A 20,450-nucleotide genomic window follows, 5' to 3' on the forward strand; every position below is an offset into this window, starting at 1 on the left:
TAGTATATAGCATGATCACATGTGGGTGCAGCTTGAATTTTCTCCCTTTGAGTTTCAGTTGGATTTTCACATGATTTAAGGGTTTTTATAGGAATTTCTGCTTTTGGATATTGGAAATTTAGGACAGAACACATAATTTCTCTTCCTTCCAAATACTGCTCTGATAGGGAGAGGAAGCAGGAAAGAGCCTTGGAAGAGCATTTTAGTGCGGAGAGCTGAGACATTAGTAGCCTTTGCTGGAGGGATAGCAACACATGAGAACAGTGTCTAGATAATTCCTGCGTGTCTCTCGTGTGTAAGGTGTGTTTTAATGGGAGTGTGTGTCCTCTGGTAAAAATTAATATGTTCTAACATAGCATGTGATTAGGGAAGAAGTAGTGAGGTGTTCATTGAGATGGTATTTTAGTATGTATGTGAACAGCTAGTGTGACTAAGTACCTATCAATAACAGGGTGATTGGGTAGACTACATTAGTGAGAATATTGCAAAATACAGATTTGAAAATTATTTGGTAAAATGAAAAATGACTGGTTTAGGGATCTAGGTTCCCAATTTACATGTGGTGATTATAACTGTGTAAGTATCCTTCAAAGGAAATGTAATTGCTGCTAACTAGTAGTTTCATTAAGTTGAGAATGCCACTCAGTGACAGAGCACGATGATTCATGCTTCTCATTCTTCTGATGGCCTGCTTGAGAGATGGAACCTTGATTTTAAAGAATATCTGAGAATAACTGGGTGGTGGCGGCGGCGGCGGCACACGCCTTTAATCCCAGCACTTGGGAGGCAGAGACAGGTGGATCTCTGTGAGTTTGAGGCCCGCATTGTCTACAGAACTAGTTCCAGGACAGCTTGGAGGCTACACAGAGAGACCCTGTCTCAAAAAAACAAAAGACAAAAAAAAGAAAGAATAGAAACACACAGTTCAAAAATGTTAAAAGTCTGGGATATATTAGACATTTCTTCTGTATGGATACAGGATTTCCCTATGATAGGATCATTTTTGTGTTTGAAACTTGTTCTTTGCCCTCAGTACTCGAAAGACTGTGGAGTCTTGCTGATTGCTGCGTGTGTGAGATGTGAGGATGTACTAGACTTTAAATTCCTCCTGTTGGATTTTCAAGTCCTTTCTGGTTTTCTTGTGACCAGGCTGTAAAGGACACATATTTTGAACCCAAGTCTGTGTGTTTTGAGACAAGGTCTTAACTCTAGCCCAGACTGGCCTCCAGAGAGAGAGAGAGAGAGAGAGAGAGAGAGAGAGAGAGAGAGAGAGAGAGAGTGAGAGAGTGTCTTCACAGGCTGACACTTAATGGATGTCACGGGACACCTCGCAGTAGTCTGTTCTCTCCTTCTACCATGTGGGTCCCAGGGATTGAGCAGTAAGTGCCTTCACCCTCTGGTCCTTTACCTGCTGCACCATTTCATCAGGCCTCAGTATATATGGCTTGTGCTTTTTATTAGCTTTCCAAGACAGGGTTCTCTGTGCAACAGCCCTGGCTGTCCTGGGACTCACAGAGCTCCACCTGCCTCTTCCCAAGTGCTAGAATTAAAGGCGTGCACCACCATATCGGGCAATATATATGTTTTTAAGTCCAGAGTTTTGAGAAATGTTTAACTGTTGGCTGTTTTATTGGGCATTCCTGGAACCATGTATATTTGTTATCCCAGGTTGATGGTAAGTTTTGTGACATCAGCTATTATATTTACTGTTTCTTTTGTATCCATAAAAAAATAGCATAATATTTGTAGTGTGTGTCGTGTGTCTAATCCCAGCACATGAGTGACTAGCATGAGGATCACAGATTCAAGCCAGTGTAGACAACTTAACAAACCAGAAAAGGGTGTGCAGCTCAGTTTACTGACCAGCACTTGTCTGGTGTGTGTCCAACCCTGAGGGAACTGTTCAGAGCCAATTGAGGAAACTGAGGCTTTTCTTTCTTATCTCAAAATAACTACATTATAAAATACTCTCTGGTATGTTTTTTGTTAAGCAGTCCTGGAGAATGTCCTGCGTGCCAGGAATTAAGATAAGTCCTTTGTACCATGATGGTGAGGGAAACAGATGCACATCTTGCCCTCAAGATACCCAGGGTGAGTGGCAATAGCAGCCATTATTAATGTTTGATATTTGAGTTTTACAAAATTAGGGTTTTGTTAAAGCTACCATAAAAGCTAGTACCTTAGATTAGATAGATACAAACATCATCTTTATTTTATATATCAGGTCGATAGAATTTAATTAACTTCCTCAAGATTATACGGTTATTAAGTGGCAGAGTTGGTATTAAAACCCAGATAGTCTACCTCCAGAGCCCAGCCCTTGTTTAACTACCTGGTGGGTGGTAAATAAACATACAATAATCATTGTGATTACTGGGGGCTGCTGGGTCCCGGGGAAGCGTTGGTCATCCACTGGCCAGCTACTGGAGTCAGATGGGCAGAACCTGTATCCCTGGTTCTGGAGCCAGCTGCAGAGTGGCCTGGTGGGTTGGTTGTAATGGAGCAGCTGTCGTGTTTCCCCAGCTGAACTGAACTTGTGCACACAGTCACTCCTGCTGGCCTGCCCTGCTCCCCACAGGTTCATCCCAGGAGAGGTTTGAAGAAGCCACATCATGTAGGAGCCATGGCCATTTCCCCACTTTGAAACCAGTTTAGAGAACTTAGTTTAAAGAGTAGTAAGGACTTACACACAGTGGAAAAAAGGAAGGCTGTTTTCTTAGGGGTTTATGGAAACACAGGGAATGTAAGAGGCTGAAGGCGCACAGGGTGTCTGCCTCAGGCCAGGTAGGTACATCTCTGAGGGAGTGACTAAACCAGAACTTGAAGAATAAAGATTTAGTTGTGGGGTGGGGTGGGGGTAGGGGTGAAAGAACTCTATTCGCAGCCTGTCCAAATAGTTTAAGGAACTGAAAGAAGCCAGTACACCCAGAGTAGGCCTAGGGTGGGGGAAGGACATGGTCCTGATGGATGAGCACATATGGAGACCACTGATTGGGTGAGCAGTGGGATCAGGTCATCTCATCTGAGCTTTAGGCCATGGTAGAAAATTTGCATCTTATCCTCTACACCAAGGAAATTCCTTCAGTTTAAAATAGTCATTGTTTGTTTATTTATTTATTTATTATTATATTACTTATGTTATGAAGCGGGTTCTCTGTAGCACTTGCTTGTCCTGGAACTGACTCTATAGACCAGGCTGGTCTCAAACTCAGAGATCCGCCTACCTCTGCCTCCCGAGTGCTAGGATTGAAGGTGTGCACCACCACCACCACCACCACCACCACCACCACCACCACCACAGCCCAGCCCTATTTATTATTTTGAAATTGTGTGTGTGAGAGGGGGACGGGAGAGCAAGCCCAAGTGTGGAGGGCAGAGGACAACATGTAGGATTGAACTCCAGTCATCAGGCTTGGTGGCAAGCCCCTTTACCCGCTGAGCAAGGGTGACATTCAAATGTCTGGCCTGGCTGGAGCAACTGGATGGACATCACCTGGTGTAACAGTGATAGAGGGGACAGTTGTGGAAGTCCTCAGTGCTCACGGGTCTCTCCCCAGGACTGCCTGCTATGCAGCCACCTAGTGAGGAGGTTTCAGGAAGAGGGGGGCGGGGTCAGTCTTATGTTTATCGATGGCAGTTAACTTGGGCTGTGTAGGTAATTTTCTCATCTGTGACCAAGGCCTGACAGGAGTACTTTAAAGACCAAAGGTTACTTGAACTCCTTTGCATGGGGCTCAGTCTGTGGTTGCCTGGACCCTAAACTTGAGCAGAGCATCATGGGGGCAGAACCGATAAGATGCCCAACCAAGCAACCTCCTTCAGCTAAGTTCTACCTCCTAGGTAAAAACAACAATAAAAAAGGGTTATATTTCTTTAGTGTGTATGGGTGGAAGTGAGCACATTTTTCGGTTGGTTTTCTCCTACTGTTTGGAGTTCCAGGAATCAAACTCAGGTTGTCAGGCCCAACCCTTACCCACTGAGCCATCTGGTTGGGCCCTCCCACCTCCTAAATTTTTAAGACTCTCTCAGGCTAGACCCAGTGGCACATCTGTGGTTCCAGTGTTCTGGAGGTAGAGGGCAGAAGGATCAGGAGTTCAAGGTCATCTGTCGAGGAGTTATAGTGAGTTTAAGGCAAACCTGAGCTATGTGAGACTTTTTCCAACAACAGTAACAAAAGGAAACAGTGGTGTCACCAGCTGGGAATCGAGTGTTTAGCACATGCCTGTGGAGGACATTCCATGTTGAACATAGGTGTAGAGGCGGTCCTCAGGAGGAGATGGAGAAGGCGGTCTGGGACATCCCTGAAGAAGTATACAATGCAGAGAAGGTCCTAAAAACCTGTAGAAATGTTCCTATGGATGTCTGCAGGGATTCATAAGAGGAAGGGGAAGTGGTAACCATGCCAGATGCTAATCCAGAGAAGTGGTCCTTGTGCTTGGTGACAGAGGCCAGTAGTGGACTTGAGAAGAGCAGCGGTTCCAGCAGGCAGGATTGAAGGAGGAATGGGAGCTGGGAACAAGCACCCTATTTAGAGCTGTGTTTCTCAAACTGAAGAGCTGGACGAATCATTGAGAACTTGTGCCTTCCCGGTGGACTCTCAGACAGTGCCAGGGCCTCTGGTCCCCAGAGTACACTTTGAACAGTAGAGGTGTAGTTAGGAGCTCTTGTTGCAGTGCTCCTGAGAAAATACAAACCCATTGGCCTCTCCAGTTTCTGATGTGCAGGTCTAGGATGGTGTTCAGTTTCTTAAATCCTCAGGTGAGGCTAACATGAGTGCTTCCCACACCCTGGGAATGTGGAGAACTTTTTAACTATGTGGGGAGTCATCAAAGGAATTTAATGGAGATGGGGAATTTCTAGAGCATATTCTGAAATGAGTGACCCAGTAGAGGGATGTATTTATAACTCAGTGGTAGAGTGCTTGCCTACCATCCACATCCCTGGATTCAATTCCCAGCCTGTCTCTGTCATTCTGTCCATCCGCATCCCAAATCCCTGCCCTCCCCCATGTGTGCGCACATAAATAGCGTAATAATGTAATCCAGTATTACAAAGAAAGAAGGGGATGCAGAGGAATATCCCTGAGAAGATGTGGGACGGCTTCAAAACACTGTCAGTCTGGGGTTTTGATCAGAGGGGATGCCTTAGAGCAAGAGAGGCCATAGAGAGCATTGGCCAAGGGCAGCTGGGGGCAAAAATGTCAAGTGATTATTTTAGAGGAGAAATGCCATTATGAAGAAATGGCACTATTTTAGAGCATATTTGAAATTATGTTCAGAATTAAAAAAACATACTTTTTTTTTCTGGAGCTGAGGGCCAAACCCAGAGCCTTGCGCTTGCTAGACAAGCGCTCTACCACTGAGCTAAATCCCTAACGCCGAAGTTAAAATTTTCAACCAGTCTGATTGTGCATTCTTTTTTGCTTCAAACACAGTTCCTTGGATTCAGACATAGGTCATTAAGTGGTTGGGGTCACCCGGGGTTAGGCTTTATCCAAGGGAAGGGGACAAACGGGAGTGATTATCACTGTTGGAGAGTTAGGGGACCGAAGGCAGGAGAGAGCTGCAGTCAAGTGGAGCAGACTGAAGCAACCTGAAAAGTAGGCGGGCTGGAGAGTGGTCCCGAAGGTGGCTGCATGAGGTGGAGTTTCCTGAGAGGTCAGGAAACAGGACGTCGGATGTGCCCTCCACTTGGATGTTGCGGTCGCCAAGAATGCTGACAGAAGTTGGGAATGGAGGGCTACTCTGCTGATAGGACAGACTTTTGGTGGGTGATGGAAAATTCTAGGCAATAGATAACAGCAGCAGAGCTGAGAGTTTTTTCAGAATAGCAAGCAGGGGCTTTTGGAAAGCAAATGGGAAGTAGTGGTTTTGAAATGATGTGAAAACACCTGTGCTACAGCAAAGTGCCTTGCAGAGAGAGCGCCCTCTGATGGCGGGACTGTGTGAGACGTGTCTGGTTAGCTAGCTTCCACAGAGAGGTAGAGAAGGTGCAGAAAGGAAGATGGGAAATTCAAGAGTGTTATGCAGATCAAATTGATGTTTAACGTGAGGATCCATATAGGTTTGGGGGTGAGAGGAGGACTCCTGGAGTAAGGGAGTTCTGAGCTCAACGTCCTATAACGTTGATGCTGCACTGGCGTCATGGTGCTGTTCTCCCATCTGGGTTTTAGTCTGTGGTCACTGTGTCCATCACTATGGTAAGTGTTTATTCTCTCTGCCACTCCTCCCCCCCCCGGGGGGGGGGGCTTCCCACTGTACCCCAGTCTATGCAGTGCCCAACACTTTGGAAGAGCTCATTCTCCTGAAAGCAGGGTAGTTTGAGTCCTTCCCTTTGGCCTCCATCTAGTAGCTAGGTGACAGAGAGGCCTGGGCACAGGGTCCACACAGAGATTACCCGTGTTGTCTCCTTTGCACAGGTGGCCGCCTGGCTTCACGAGTTCATTACAACATAGCCACGCCCTTTGGGTAGGCTCTTAGCCTCTGGCTGCTTTCGGGGGACAACTGCAAACTGAGTCTCGGGGCCCTTATCTAGGGTCAGGAGAGTCTAAAATACTACTCTGCTCCTCTATGAAAATACAGAAGAGACAGAAAGAAGCATCAAGAATAAATTGGAGGCTTCTTGGGCAGTGGGTGATGAGTCGTTGTAGTCTTTATCTTAGTTTCTGTTTTTCTTTTTGTGTCCAGCCACACATTGAACTTGGAAATGAAGTAGCCTTGGAAGTATTAGAAGTAGTATTTGGAGCACGTTTAATGGTGGATTTTTTTCTTGTTCTCCCTCCAGTGCTGCTTTTGATACAAAGACGGGACATCGTGTGGCCGTGAAGAAGCTGTCGAGACCGTTTCAGTCCATCATTCATGCCAAAAGGACCTACAGGGAGCTGCGCCTACTCAAGCACATGAAACACGAGAATGTGAGTCACTCCTGTCCTTGCACAGACGGGGCTTTGTGAGCATCACTGCACGTGGTGGACACGTAGCCCGTGGTGGGGTTCACTTTCTGCTGCTTGAATGTTCTGTGTTGTGCCATGGGGCCTTTAGGTCAAACCAGAGGATGATGGAGCCTCTTCCCAGAGTTGTAGTTTTAGTTCAGGATCTGGAGTCACAGATGCTTGTGAGACACCTGATCAGTTGTTGAGGACGGAACTCTGTCCCCTGGAAGGATGGCTGAGCCACTCTGCGACCCTAGAAGATGGGTTTTGGTGATGTGTGCTGTTGTTAGCAGCACTCTGTCTTTGTTTATCAGGATGGTCAGGTTCTAGTAGCAAAAGCCCTATACTCAGGTATTGGTGGTTCTGTCTTTTAAAGATTGGTTGGTTGGTTTGTGACAGGGTCCCACCATGTAGTCCTGGATGGATTGGAACCACTGAGCCACTCCGGCCCTGTGCTTTGTTTTTGTTTTTTAACAAAGCAGGTTGAATGTCTCAGTTTTCTTTTCTACTGACATGTTTGAAGGGGAGATGGGAAAAGACCAGAAGACTTAAACTTAATGTAGAAATTGTTTCACCTCTCAGACTACCCTGCAGACATCTGTTAGGCACTTAAAATGTAAAAACAGTTTTATGCAGTGAAGAACCAAGGCTTGGGCCTGGAGAGGTGATAGAGTCCAGGAGCACTTGCTGCTCTTGTAGAGGTTCCCAGCAACTACATTGGGTGGTTCACAACTGCCTGTAATTCTAGCTCTGGAGGATCCAGTGCCTCCCTCTGGCCTCTGCGGATACACGAGTACGCATGTGCACACACACACTCTAGATATTTTTAAAAAACGAAACTTCCAGCAAGTTTGCCTGGCCTCCAAAGAGAGTAGCAATAGCCATAACCAAGCTAACCAAGCTCCTAGAGGGCGTAACAAATATCCATTCTTTTATACAAAAAACTAATAATGGTAGCAAGTGACAGACACAGTCACTGTGTGGTACACAGAACTGGAGCGTGTCTTCTGTGACTGTTCGGGTCACTCTAAGCAGAGTCAGCTGGCTTGTTCTTTTTGTTTGATTTTTTTTCGAGACAGGGTTTCTCTTTGTAGTTTTGGTGCCTGTCTTGGATCTCGCTCTGTAGACCAGGCTGACCTCAAACTTACAGAGATCCGCCTGCCTCTGCCTCCCAAGTGCTGGGATTAAAGGCGTGCTGGCTTGTTCTTGACTTGAACTTGCAACCCTGCTCTCATGCACCTGCTGTGAGGGCCAGTTACTGAGAGGCTGTCTTCATGGTTATGTCTCCGGGGACTGCATAGCTTGAATGTAAAAACAAATCCTCAAAGATTGTGTCAGGAGCCAGGGTCTGACCTTACTGTGAAGAGCAAGAGGTTGCTTACCTGGGTGCCAAGTTTAGTAACAATGTATTATTTCAGACTGACAACTTTTGGACCATTGTAGAATTAGAGATCTTTGCTGTGAAGTCCTTCCTAAAGATTGACTTCTAGGTTAGTTCGACTGTTTACTGGCTTGCTTAGCCTGCTTTTTGGTAGAACCTAGGACCAACATCCCATCATGGCACCATCCATATTAATTTTCAATCAGTGAAATGTACCCACAGGTTTGCCCACAGGCTAATCAGATGGGGACATTTTCTCAGCTAAATTTCCCTCTTCCCAATATGACATAAAAACTAGCCAGCACAAGTATTAAAACTTGGTGGGGAATTGAGAAGCATGCTTTTCTGTTGTCTTTTCCAGGTTCATGTTTCTTGTATTTTTTTAATCACAGGAATGATTTAATTTTGCTTTGTTTCAAAGACTGCTGCTAAAAGTAGGTTATTCAGGAAGCTTGTTAGTATGAATTAATTTTGTGATTCTATTCTTGACTAAGGGTTTCACATAGCCCAGGCTGGCCTCAAAGCAGTAGCCAAGGATGACCTTGATCCCCTTGCCTTCACTTGTAAAGGGCTGGGATTATAGGCATACACGGCTGCTATTAGCTCTTTTTTGTTTTTAAATCATTTGATCTAAATACCTGCTAATTAAGGTTATTTTGAAACTATCATAGCAATAAGATGAATATATTAAGATAATATTTGGCCTTAAAAAAATAGTGGGTTTGCCTGGCGGTGGTGGCACACACCTGTAATCCCAGCATTGAGAGGTGGAGGCAGGAATATCGGGAGTCCAAGCTACCCTGGGCCATATGATGTCATATGATGGGGATGTCTCCACACCCCCAACCCCCCAAAAGAAATGATGTTAACAAGTATAAAACAGAAGCGCGGTGTGAGTAGCAAGTCATGACTAAGCACACGGGTGGAACTGGACTTGGAATTAGTCCTCTTTACACTGTAGACCTAATGGGCACTGGAGGAGCCCACTGCTTTCCCACTGTTTCATTTCTATGTGTTCTTGCAGGTCATCGGTCTGTTGGACGTGTTTACACCTGCAAGGTCCCTGGAGGAATTCAACGATGTGTGAGTGGATCTTTTGCATTTGCAACGTCAGCTGGAGGATGGGGAGGAGCAGCCCCCAGAACTGTTCAACAGTTCTCAGACTTCTGGAGAATATTCTGTCACCCACCTCTCCTGGGTTCCTGCGGGGGAGCACGGAAAGTAAATACTATGTATGCATGGTGCATTTTAGCACTTGGACCATTTCAGGCACAGTGTGGCCTGTTCAGAGCCAGCGACGAGTCCTTACAAAAGTTCCACAGAGAGGGAGTGAGTATAGGGAATTTTGACTCTAATTTTTTTTCCTAAAATGCCAATCCACATAGGTGTTTCCCTCTTTGATCCGTCATGGATGGGGGAGGTGATACTGAAGCAACACTCTGATCCCTGAAAGTTTTTGTACTGGGGCAGATGGCCAACCCTCCATGTTGGAAAAGATTTCTTCCAGGCTGGTCCCTCCTGGAAAGCAGAGCCTGGGAGTCTCAGGAGCCAGAAGTAGAGAGCGAGGGAAAGGTGGTGCATGGCTGTGTTAGTAGTCAGTCACCTCTGAGAACACCCGGGCTGGAAACTGCCGGGGTGTAGGAAAAGACAGAACGCACCTCAGATGGGGCCGTTCTTTCTTCTCATCACTCCTAAGGTTTGTTCGTTGTTCATGAATGTCTTCACACGCTGGGTGGCACACTTGTGAGAGCAAGACCGATTCCAGCAGGTGTCCTGTGCAAGTCCAGCCTCCCCACCACAGCAGCTTTCCTAGTATCTGATTAACACCCTGTGTTTTTTCACTGATGGCCTCTGGGCATGCCTGTGGGGATTAATGTAAGTGAATTAATTGATGTGGGAAGAGCCATCTAAGTTGTGACTGGGACTATTCCCTCGGCAGGGCATCTGGGGCTGCATAGGATGGAGAAAAGCAAGCTGCGCAGTCGCTCCTAGCTCTTCTCTGCTTGAGTGCCGGTGCAGTATGGGCACCTGTCTCAGGTTCCTGCGTCTGTGACTCCACACTGTCCTGGGACTGAGCCAGAGTACAGCCTTCTCCCTTAAGTTACCCTATCTGCTTTAGAGACACGATGTGCGGAAGAGAGGAAGCCTCTTAGAAAGGTTGATTTATTTTTATGTATGTGGATGTTTTGCCTGCCTGTATCTGTGCACCATGTACATGCAGTGCCCACAGAGGGAGGAGGCTGTCGGATCCTCTAGGACTGGAGTTACAGATGGTTGTGAGCTACTATGTGGGTGCTAGGAATTGAAGCCAGGTCCATTTGGAAGAGCAGTCAGTGCTCACACTGCTGAGCCATCTCTCCAGCCCCAAGAAGAAACATCTTAAGCATAGTTACATATTTGGTCTTGCTGGAATTCTGGCATTCCTAAGTGGAAAGGATGTTTATTGTAAAAGCCAAACAGAATTGTAGGTCATTACTGCTCTTCCTGAACTTCCTGTATTAGTCAGCTTTCTTTCTCTGTGTCAACGTGCCGGAAAAAATTAGCTAGTTTAAAGAGAGAAAAGGTTACTTCACCTTGTGGGTTTAGAGGTTCCAGGTCATAGATGGGTGGGCCCATGGCTTTTAGGCTTCTGCTAGAGACGTCAGGTAGCAATGGTACCGAGTGTTGGTATAACAAAACCACTCATCTCGTGGCTAGAAAGCAAAAGGAAGAAAGGGATCAGGATTCCAGTTTTCAAAGCCACACCCCTGATGACCTAAGCCCTGCCGCCCAGAGGTTTCACTGCTTCTCATAGCACCCCCTTTGACCCATGGGGCTGTGGGGTCGGGTCACTCAGCATCCAGATTATAGCACTTCACTCCCAGTGCTCCCAGTACAGAACCAGCTATTCCCCACTCTTCCTTCGGGCTGCGTGTCAACAAAACAGGCAGGCACTTTCACTCATGTGATACTTTCACTCATGTGTTCCCTTTATAGAAAAGGGAGAAAACAGGGAGAGGTGAATGACAGGGATGGAATGAGAGAGCAGGAGAGGCACTTTGGCCCATGTGCAGGAACTCAGCCACATGAACCTGACCCTGCAAATGAGAGTTTGGGAAGCAAGTAAAGAGAAGGACTGGCAGTAACTAAGAGTGACATGCTGTTCCTGCAGCCCTGTCTCAGCGCCAGAACAGAGGCTTCCAAGGATTGCCAGAGGCTCCACACACAGCTGAGCACAGACCATAGAGCCCTGCTGTAAGCAGGGTGGAAAAGAGAATGTTGTGGAATCTAAGTGAGGAACAAAGTCTACTGCAGTGTTTTGTGATTTACCTTGGAAAACACTAGAGTTAGGTCTGAGCTTTAACCTGAGATCTTAGTGAGGGTAGACTTTAAAAGGGAAAAAGATGATTTATGGACCAGCAGGTATGGTGTTTGGGTTTAACTGAGCATCCTGGAATGGAAAATGGACCTGTTCTTCCTCCATTGAAAGGTCTTAATGAAGGCCGATGTCTATTTGGGGGGTTAAATTCTACTGACTGTCATTTTATCCCCCATAGTTCGGAAGCCCACAACCACCAGTAAACTAAAGTTGCATTCATTGATTCAACAAGTGCATGGTTGTGGTAGAGGCATCTGTTTTCTGTTTACCTCCAGCTGGATTCTAACAATTCTTTTGGTTTTGGTTTTGGTTTTTTCCCCCTGAGACAGGGTTTCTCTGTGTAACAGCCCTGGCTGTCCTAGAACTCGCTTTGTAGACCAGGCTGGCCTCGAACTCACAGAGATCCACCTGCCTCTACCTCCCTAGTGCTGCTTCACCACCACCCCACCCCGGCTTTTTTGTTTGTTGGTTGGTTTTAGATTTATTTTTTTTATTGTGTGTGTAAGAGTGTCTGTGTGTCTGTGTAGGTCACATCTTCTGGCTGGAGCTACAGGTGGTTGTGAGCCATAGTGTGCTCCTGGGCAAGAGCAACCGGTGCTCTTAACCCCCAGCCCTCCCTAGTCTCAGCTCTCAGGTGCTGCCTACCTACCGAACACTTCTGAGTGCCAAGAACCTGCAGGACTGCGGCGAGCGAGCTCCCTGGAAACAGTGGGGAACCTGAGCTTGCTCTTAGGAAAGTGTTCACTGCTGACTTTGTGTGATGTTGATAGCAGTCAGAAATTAGCACCTGTCCAGAGCAGTGCTTATTTCTGTGCTCTCCAGAGTCAGTTTAGAGCTCACCTAAGAAAACAGACTTCTTCAGTAGGATTGCAAGGTTTGCAGGGCCACACAGATAACAAGACTGTCCAGTGTTACACCACTGAGTGTGCCAGAGCCTGTGTCTCCTGAAAACATTTGTGTCCACTAAGAAAAAACATGCAGTCAACCAACACATTGAGGACCAGAGGCAAAATTCGCTGGGTACACAGCAGGCTCTGATTTTGATAGGCATTTCCCATGTTAATTAGCAAAAGCTATGATTGCATTTCAGGTGTACAGTTGACTTTTGTTTTTGCTTTCCCTGTTTGTACCTTTAGGTTTCAGGTATCGCTTTTCACTTCATCATGTGATTCAGATTTTTGCTTCATCTCTAAGACCATGTATACCTTCAAGAAAGGAACAGTAGATTATGTGTTTTGTTGTGACCAGCAACCTACAGGCACTGGGATGACTTGGGAAATGAGCATATCCCATTTTGACTGCTGTATGACATGGTTGGGCAGGTGGCACATTTTACAGAGACACAAACGGGAGATCATTTGAACACTTCTAGGGGTTCTCAGTTATTGCCTGTACTAGTGAGTGGTTAGGTTTCATTGATGTGCCTTCTGACCACTCTTCTTGGGGACCGTTTCCTCAACTTTGAAGAGAACTGATTTGTCATGGGTGAAGTAGAAATGAGTCTTCCCACTTAGTTATTTCCGGGTCATACGTCCTTCGTGACCCATGACCCCGTGGCTATGTGGTTGCATAAAGCACACAGCGCAAACTCGTGATCTATGCGTATGCATGGAGTAGCCATGTGGGCTTGTGTGCGCAGGTGCGGCTTGGTCTTTAAAAGCCGGCCCCCATGTCGCCCCCCCCACCTGTCCTTTCAGCAGGCCTGATCACATCTATCCTTTTCTCCTCATCTTAATAAAACTCTTGTTAGTGGGGGGGGGGGGGGTGAGTCTTCCAAGTCACTTCCTCCCTATTTTATAGTTCTCATCCCTGATTCCTTCCCTCCTTCCTTTTCTTTGTTTCATTCATTCATTCATTCATTCATTCATTCGAGGCAGGTGTATCTCTAGCTGACCTGGAATTCACAGAGATCTGCCTGCCTCTGCATTTCTGCCTCTTCTTTATTAGTCTATTTTTGAGATGGGATTTCATGTATCCCAGGGTGGCTTCAAATTCACTATGAAACCAAGGATGGCCTTGATCTCCAGCTTCCCCTGCCTTCTTCCCAGTGCTGGGATAACAGGCAGGAACCACCACACCTGGTTTATGTCGTGCTGGACTTAGAACCCAGGGCTTCTTGTATGCTAAGCAAGCACTCTGCCTCTGTCAACTCAGCTACACTCAGTCCTCTGCTTTGTTCAGAAGAGACACAAGGGGTCTTGTATTCTGCTGAGATCTAGAAGATACACAGCAGGGTTCGCGGTGGCCCTCATTCTGATGAAAGCCAGTGAGCAGTTGATCACTAGGTTGGCCTCGCACCTATGGAAAGTGCAGTCCCCTAGCAAGCTTGAACATTCTGGTTCAGTTAACTAGAACTGAAGGCATCAAGTCGGTGAAGACTTCTGGGATTGCTTTTACAGATTCTATTCAGTGTTTGAATGTCTACCTCTGCCAGACACAGTTCTCATCCTTGAGGAAGATGGTAGACATACATAGTCTGTAATCATTGAGTTGAGATTATTGATGGAGAAAAGCAAAATTGAAATAACCACATGTTGCAGTGTGGTAGATTTGGAGAGGCCCCTCATGACCTCACTCCGTGCAAGTTTTGACCTCGTGTGACTTCCTTTCCACTTCTGTCTCTGTCCTTGTCTTTTTCTTCGAATAAAGACAACCAACTATATCCCCAACAAAACCTCTGCCTGGTCTCCACCATGGCCAAGCTCTCCACACTTGCTGATTGACTCTCATTTCTCTTCGAGTCCCAGACTAACCAGGGTCTTTGAACTGTGACCCCAAGTCACTGTGTTCCTTCTCTGCTGGGTTCTTTGCACATGTTGTCAGCATATTTCTGTTTGTTTGCTTCCTTGCCTTGTAAGTCTGTTAGAGAGGTTGCTTTTCTTCTTTCCCGAGTTGTTAGCATTTGGAGCAGTTGCAGGCCTGCAGGTATTATTTTTGGAAGAAATGAATGCAAGAACCTATCAGGTGTGGAATGCTAGGGGGCCTCAGTGATGGCGGCCTACCCCAGCTGATGTCCCCAGAGAATTCTGTACAAAATAATCCTTGAGCTGGTGCTGAGTGGGAGTTGGAAAGACTATGAAAGATGAGCCCAACCAGATGTCCAGAGAGAGCTGAGGGGGAGGTACTGCAGCTGGTAGCAGGGGGATCGTGGCAGTGGGGCTGGGGAGGAGGCTCAGCAGTAAGGGCCTGGCTGCTCTGCCAGAGGACCAGGGCTTATTTCCCAGTACCCACATGGCACCTCTCAACTCGAGGTGACTCCAGTTTCAAGGGATCCAGTGCCCTCTTCTGGCCTCCAAGGGCACCAGGCACACCTGTGGTACACATACATACACTCAGGCAAAGCACTCATATACATAAAATAAGAATAAATCTTGAAGGAAAAAAACAGATGTATACTGGGGAAAAGCTGAAATGAGAGGGGAGGGACTAGGTTATTCAGGACTTTATAGGCTAAGGAGGTTGTCCTAGGGAAGAGATCAAAGGGCCCTGGGCATGGAGGTGGAGCTGGGGAAGGGAGGAAAGGCTTTACTTTCATGTGCTGTGACTACCATTCAGCTCCCTCCGCAGTTACCCACACCCACAGACACTCCGTAATAATCAAGAAGATTTAATTTTAGCAGATATAGTTTTTCTCCTGAGTCTACATGAACAGGGTCAGAACTGAATGACTATAGCAGCTGAAAAATCAGAGGCTTTTATATAGTGGCACTCCTCATTAGTAGCTGCTGTCAGCTTCCTTCTGTTTGGGATTCCTGACAAACACTTCCTTTGTTCATAAACATGGCCTGCCAGGTGTGATGGAGCACACCTTTAAGCCCAGCACTCTGGAGGCAGAGGCAGGCAGATCTTAAATTTGAGGCCAGTTGGTCTATACAGCAAGTTCCAGGACAGCCAGGGACACATAGAGAAACCCTGTCTCAAAAAACCAAGACAAACAAAAGCCAAAAAACCATGGCCTACTCAAGTGACTGGAAATAAAACGGGCAGACAGTCTATGGTATTAACTGGGTTTTAGTATCATCTCAACTTAAAGAGGATTTGAACATAAACATGGTCAGCTGACAACACTGTGATGTAGATCTGTCATCTCTGAGTGTCAGGTGAGGAAATAGATTGACACCTTATTTAAGTCTGAACAAAGCTGCTTCCTTCTGTGTGCTCTGGCTGTTTGCTGTTACATGTCCTAGGTCATGACTGGCACTGCTGTGTTCTGTCCTATGTTAGACGCCCAGACTAAAGACTGTCTCTGTCCCAGGTTGCTTGTGGTCCCCTTGCTCTAATCACCTCCTCTGTGGCATTTTCCCACCTTCCTCTGACCTAACCCGGATGTCTTCCACTGCTGCGTTCTTCAGGCCCAACGCTGCACATCTGTGACTGGAGTGGCCACCATCCTGCCCTCCTTCTGTACCTGTTGGTTCCTTGGCTGTCTGACAGCGTGCTTGGGGCTGTGTGTCTTTCCTCTACCCTGGACGGTATGGATATTTCGGAATAGTGATTCTAGACTGGGTGATGCCGGTAATGTAGAGGATATCTAGTAATCTGTGTTTCGTGTGAGAGTGGTGTGTTGTGAAATAAGCTTGCTAAACTACCGTCTTGGCTATCGGATGGCTGTTCTGCCCCTTACGATAGAATACTCTGGTCTCGTTGTGTTCGTCCCAGATAAGAGCTTGAGCTTTCCTGTTTCCAATAAAACACTCCGTCGTCCTGTCTTACCAGTACTGCTCTAAGCTGTCCTGCACCATCTGTGGTAGTGCCCTCCCGGGCCAGACACTGCTCTGGATGCTTTAGGTACTACACACAACAAGGCATAACCCTGCTTGCCTCAAACATGGTACACACCAGTGATAAAGAGCTTTTAAAGAAGGAAATTAGGTACTATGCTACCAGACTGCCGCAAAAAAGGAGAATTTGGAGTGTAAGCCAGAGGCTTCAGATAGAGTGCTAAGGATAAGCCTTCTTGAGGATGCGTACTTTGTACAAAATATTCACGTAGAGGGCAGGCAAGATGGCTCAAGGGTGCAGGTGCTCACTGCACAAGCCTGACCTGGCGTCAGTCCCTGGAGCCCCCCTGTACAGGTAGAGAACAGGCTCCACAAAGTTGTCCTCTGCCCTATACACACACAACTAATAAATGGTACAACTTTTTTCTTGTTCTTGTTGTTGTTGTAAAGGAATTCAACCCATAGTTATCTAGGGGAGGCACGGCCCAGGCAGATCAACAGTCAGTGCAAAGATCCTGAGGCAGAAGACTGCACGCTGTATCAGAGCTAGAGTGGGAAGCCCAGTGTGCAAGTCAGGTGACTGGAGCAGGGTACCTGACTGGAGGGATTCTCTGTCTTACTCTGAGGGAGGGAGGTTGTGTGATCTGATTTTTTTTTACTTTTGAAAAGAAGCGCTCCGTGGTGAGGCCTGGTGGTTAGATTTTCAGCTCCTGCAGCTGATTTAAGCCCTGTTTAAATACGGAAGACATGCTCTGCCTTTTTGTAATTGCTTCGAATAGAGCCAGTAGAGGTGGAGATACCAGCTCAAACAAGAGGTTTGCTTTGGTTTTGAACCTTCATTGTACTGTGCTTTCAGAAGGCGTGGGAGGGGTGGATCTTGACAACTGAGTGTCACCCAAGCAGGACTCAGGAAAGGAGGCTCAGGCTAGAGCCTGAATTGCCAATCCTGAGTCCCCCCCACCCAGTACTGGCCCAGTACATCTCTGATTGGTTTCACTGGGGGATATGTAAGGAGAGTAAGTTTAGAGGACACCACCTTAACAAGAGAGAAGCAAGGTTGGAATCAGGCTGTAAAATCATCTTTTTGGCCTTCAGCTTATAACATAATCTCAATCTTTTAAAGATGAGGTATTGGATAGCTTTCCAACTACAGTGCACTACAGCCTTCCTTAATTTATTTTAGGAATTTTCTGTTTAGTCTAGTGATACTATCAGGCATGTCTTCTCAAATGTCATTAAGTATACTCGCCAGAATCAAATCCTGTAGAGATGTGTGACTCTCTAGTGGCACTCCTTTCGGATTGTCTGTCTTGCTTTATGGTGCTGGGGTGGAACCAGGATTGATTTTGAGTTCGTCTGCACTTGTCCTTCCACATCCTGCTCAGGTTTGAGAAGTGACCGGTCAGCCCTAAACAGTAACTTTGGGTGGTGCTTGCTCCTGTCCTAGGTTGTATGACTTGCTTTGGGGCTCCTTTCATATGTGAGCTGAAATTTGATACTGATGGTCATAGATTGATCTTGGACCTTGTGGAAACAGCAGGAAAAGAAATAATAATAACAATTCTACTTTATGGTGCTTTCGTTGACTTCACTGTATCCTGGAGTAGTGTGGTGTTCCTATGGAAATGACTAATTGTGTGCTGGTACAGTGGTTCTACAGTCTCACCCTCCTAAAAGTGCCTGTGGTAAAACGCATCAGAAGCACCGCACCCACTATATGGATCTCCCAGATAATCAGATACAATTGTGTGTGGTAGAGAAAGGGACTGAGAGTTACACAGGGGTGGTATATTCTAACTATTATGTGTGCTGTATGTTTGTGGTGTGTGGTGGTTGCAGAAGCATGTGCACTGTGGTGCACATATGGAGGTCGGAGGTCAACTTTGGGGAGTTGGTTCTTCTCCATCCACCGTGGACCTAGGGATTGAATTTAGGATTTCATGGTGAGTGCTTTACCCACCGACTCATCACAGTGGCCCTGTTCAGTGTTCTTAACATTTATCAGATTAGATGCCAGTTTGAGGCTAAAAATAGACAGTTCCTAAAGCAGCACTTAGGAGGGTGAGACAGAAGAGTGTCCGGGTCAAGTCCAGCCCCGGTAAATAGTGAGACCCTGTCTCAAAAGCTCCAGGACTGGAGGTGCAGGAAGAGTGTCTGCCGGCATGCACAGAACACTGGGTTCAATCCTCAGCACTACCAAAAAGGAATGACTGGGATTTGGAGGGGATGGTGTGCTCTTGACAGTCTTTCTTCATTAAGTATTGAGGAACAGAGAAATTGTCTAGAGATCCTGAATTATTGTGACTTCTGTCAGATGTTAACATTTTATTAGTTTGTGTATGCATGTGTGTGTGTGTGAGTAAATTTTCATGCCGTACAGCATGCATGTGGAGGCCAGAGAGCAACTTAAGAGGAGTCAATTCTCTCTCCACAGTGTGGGTCCTGAACATGGACCTGCTTTTGATTATATTCTTTGAGGCTTGGAACATCACTGAAATAAAAACTACCTTGATGAAAACACTTCAAAGAGTCTAATTTACTCTTTATATTTTTGAGAATTACTTTATGTGTATGTTAGAGGATATGTCTCTGGAGCTGAATTACAAGCAGTTGGGAGCTATGTGACATGGATTCTGGGAACTGAACTCAGGTCCTCTGGAGAGCAGGAAGTGTTTTCACTGATGAGCCATCTCTCCAGCCTCCTAATTCACTCTTTAAATTACATGGAGAGCTCATCTTTTTCCTTAAGGCAGTATAAACACACGGGTTTTAGGAAATCGGCTAAAATCTCACTTTGAAGTCACAACTAGCCCAGGTGCCTCTGATCTTCATAGGATAGTAGACCCCTAAGCGTTGTGAGAAGCAGCTGAGCTTCATCTCCTGGGGGAGAAACACCTGCCCTCACTCACAGACTCAGCCTTGTGGTTCTGCTCTGCTCTTTATGTGCCCGTGCCAGCTGCTGCGGTAATGGAGGGGTGAAGACGTTGGTCTAGAATCTCTGTGGCAAACCTGCTGAACTTGAATGCAGTCACTCCTCATCACACCACATAAAGGCAGGGTGACAGGTCAGCACCACACCTCTGGGAAGCTCTGGACCGCCCTGTTCCTGCTTCCTGTAAGGGTAGTACCAGTAAACAGCCTTTTGCTAGTCATTCCTGAAAAAAAGAAAATTACACTTTGAAAATCTAAGGGCATGCCTGTTTTAAAACTTACAACATAGGACTGGAGAAATGGTTCATCGGTTAAGAGCACTGGCTGTTCTTCCAGAGGACCCAGGTTCAATTCCCAGCACCCACATGGCAGCTCACAACTGTCTGTAACTACAATTCCAGGGGATCAGATTCCCTCACAAAGACATGCAGGTCAAACACCAATGCATATAAAAATTAAATTAAATTTAAAAAAAAAACCCTACAACATAGATTTACAGTGAGGTAAAATAAAAATACAATCTTTTATTACGGGTGTGCAATTAGTTATACTGTGAATTTCTCCTGCAAAAATAAGAAAACTGTTGGGGCTGGGGTGTGGGTTAGAGGGCTTGCCTGGCATTCCTGAAACCCTGGGTTTGATCTCCAGCACTGTTGTATAGCTGTGAAGAGACACTATGACCAAGGCAACTTACAGAGGCAAGCGTTTAATTGGGGGCTTGCTTACAGTTTTAGAGGGTCCATTATTATGGCTGGGGGTGGGGAGTGTTGATGTGAGCTTTTGAAACATCAGAGTTCATCTCCAGTGACACCTCCTCCAACAAGGACACACCTCCTATCTTAGTTAGGGTTAATTTTGCTGTGCCAAAACACCATGACCAAAAGCAACCTGGGAGGCGGGGTGGTATTTTACTCACAATTCCGTACCATCAAAAGCAGTGAAGGCCGGAACTCATGCAGAAACCTGGAGGCAGGAGCTGATGCAGAAGCCGTGGAGGATGCTGCTTACTGGCTTGCTCCTCATGGTTTGCTCAGCCTGCTTATTGAACCCAGGACCACCAGCCCCGGGGATGGCGCCACCCACAGTGGGCTGGGCCCTCCCCCATCAATTACTAATTTAAAAAATGCC

The 20,450-nt window shown here is 46.4% G+C and overlaps 1 protein-coding gene across 5 annotated transcripts in view; it reads left to right on the forward strand.

The window, feature by feature from the left end:
• Window positions 1–20,450, forward strand: part of Mapk14 (mitogen-activated protein kinase 14) — a 63,554-nt gene that overhangs the window by 19,037 nt on the left and 24,067 nt on the right. For all 5 annotated transcript variants that reach the window (XM_059281986.1, XM_059281984.1, XM_059281985.1 and 2 more), the window contains exons 2-3: window positions 6,784–6,913; window positions 9,337–9,395. In XM_059281986.1, the coding sequence (XP_059137969.1) occupies window positions 6,899–6,913; window positions 9,337–9,395 (74 nt within the window). In that variant the 5' untranslated portion in view covers window positions 6,784–6,898. The remainder of the gene's footprint in view (window positions 1–6,783; window positions 6,914–9,336; window positions 9,396–20,450) is intronic.

This window comes from Peromyscus eremicus, chromosome 16_21 (assembly GCF_949786415.1).
Source record: "Peromyscus eremicus chromosome 16_21, PerEre_H2_v1, whole genome shotgun sequence".
NCBI lineage: Eukaryota > Metazoa > Chordata > Mammalia > Rodentia > Cricetidae > Peromyscus > Peromyscus eremicus.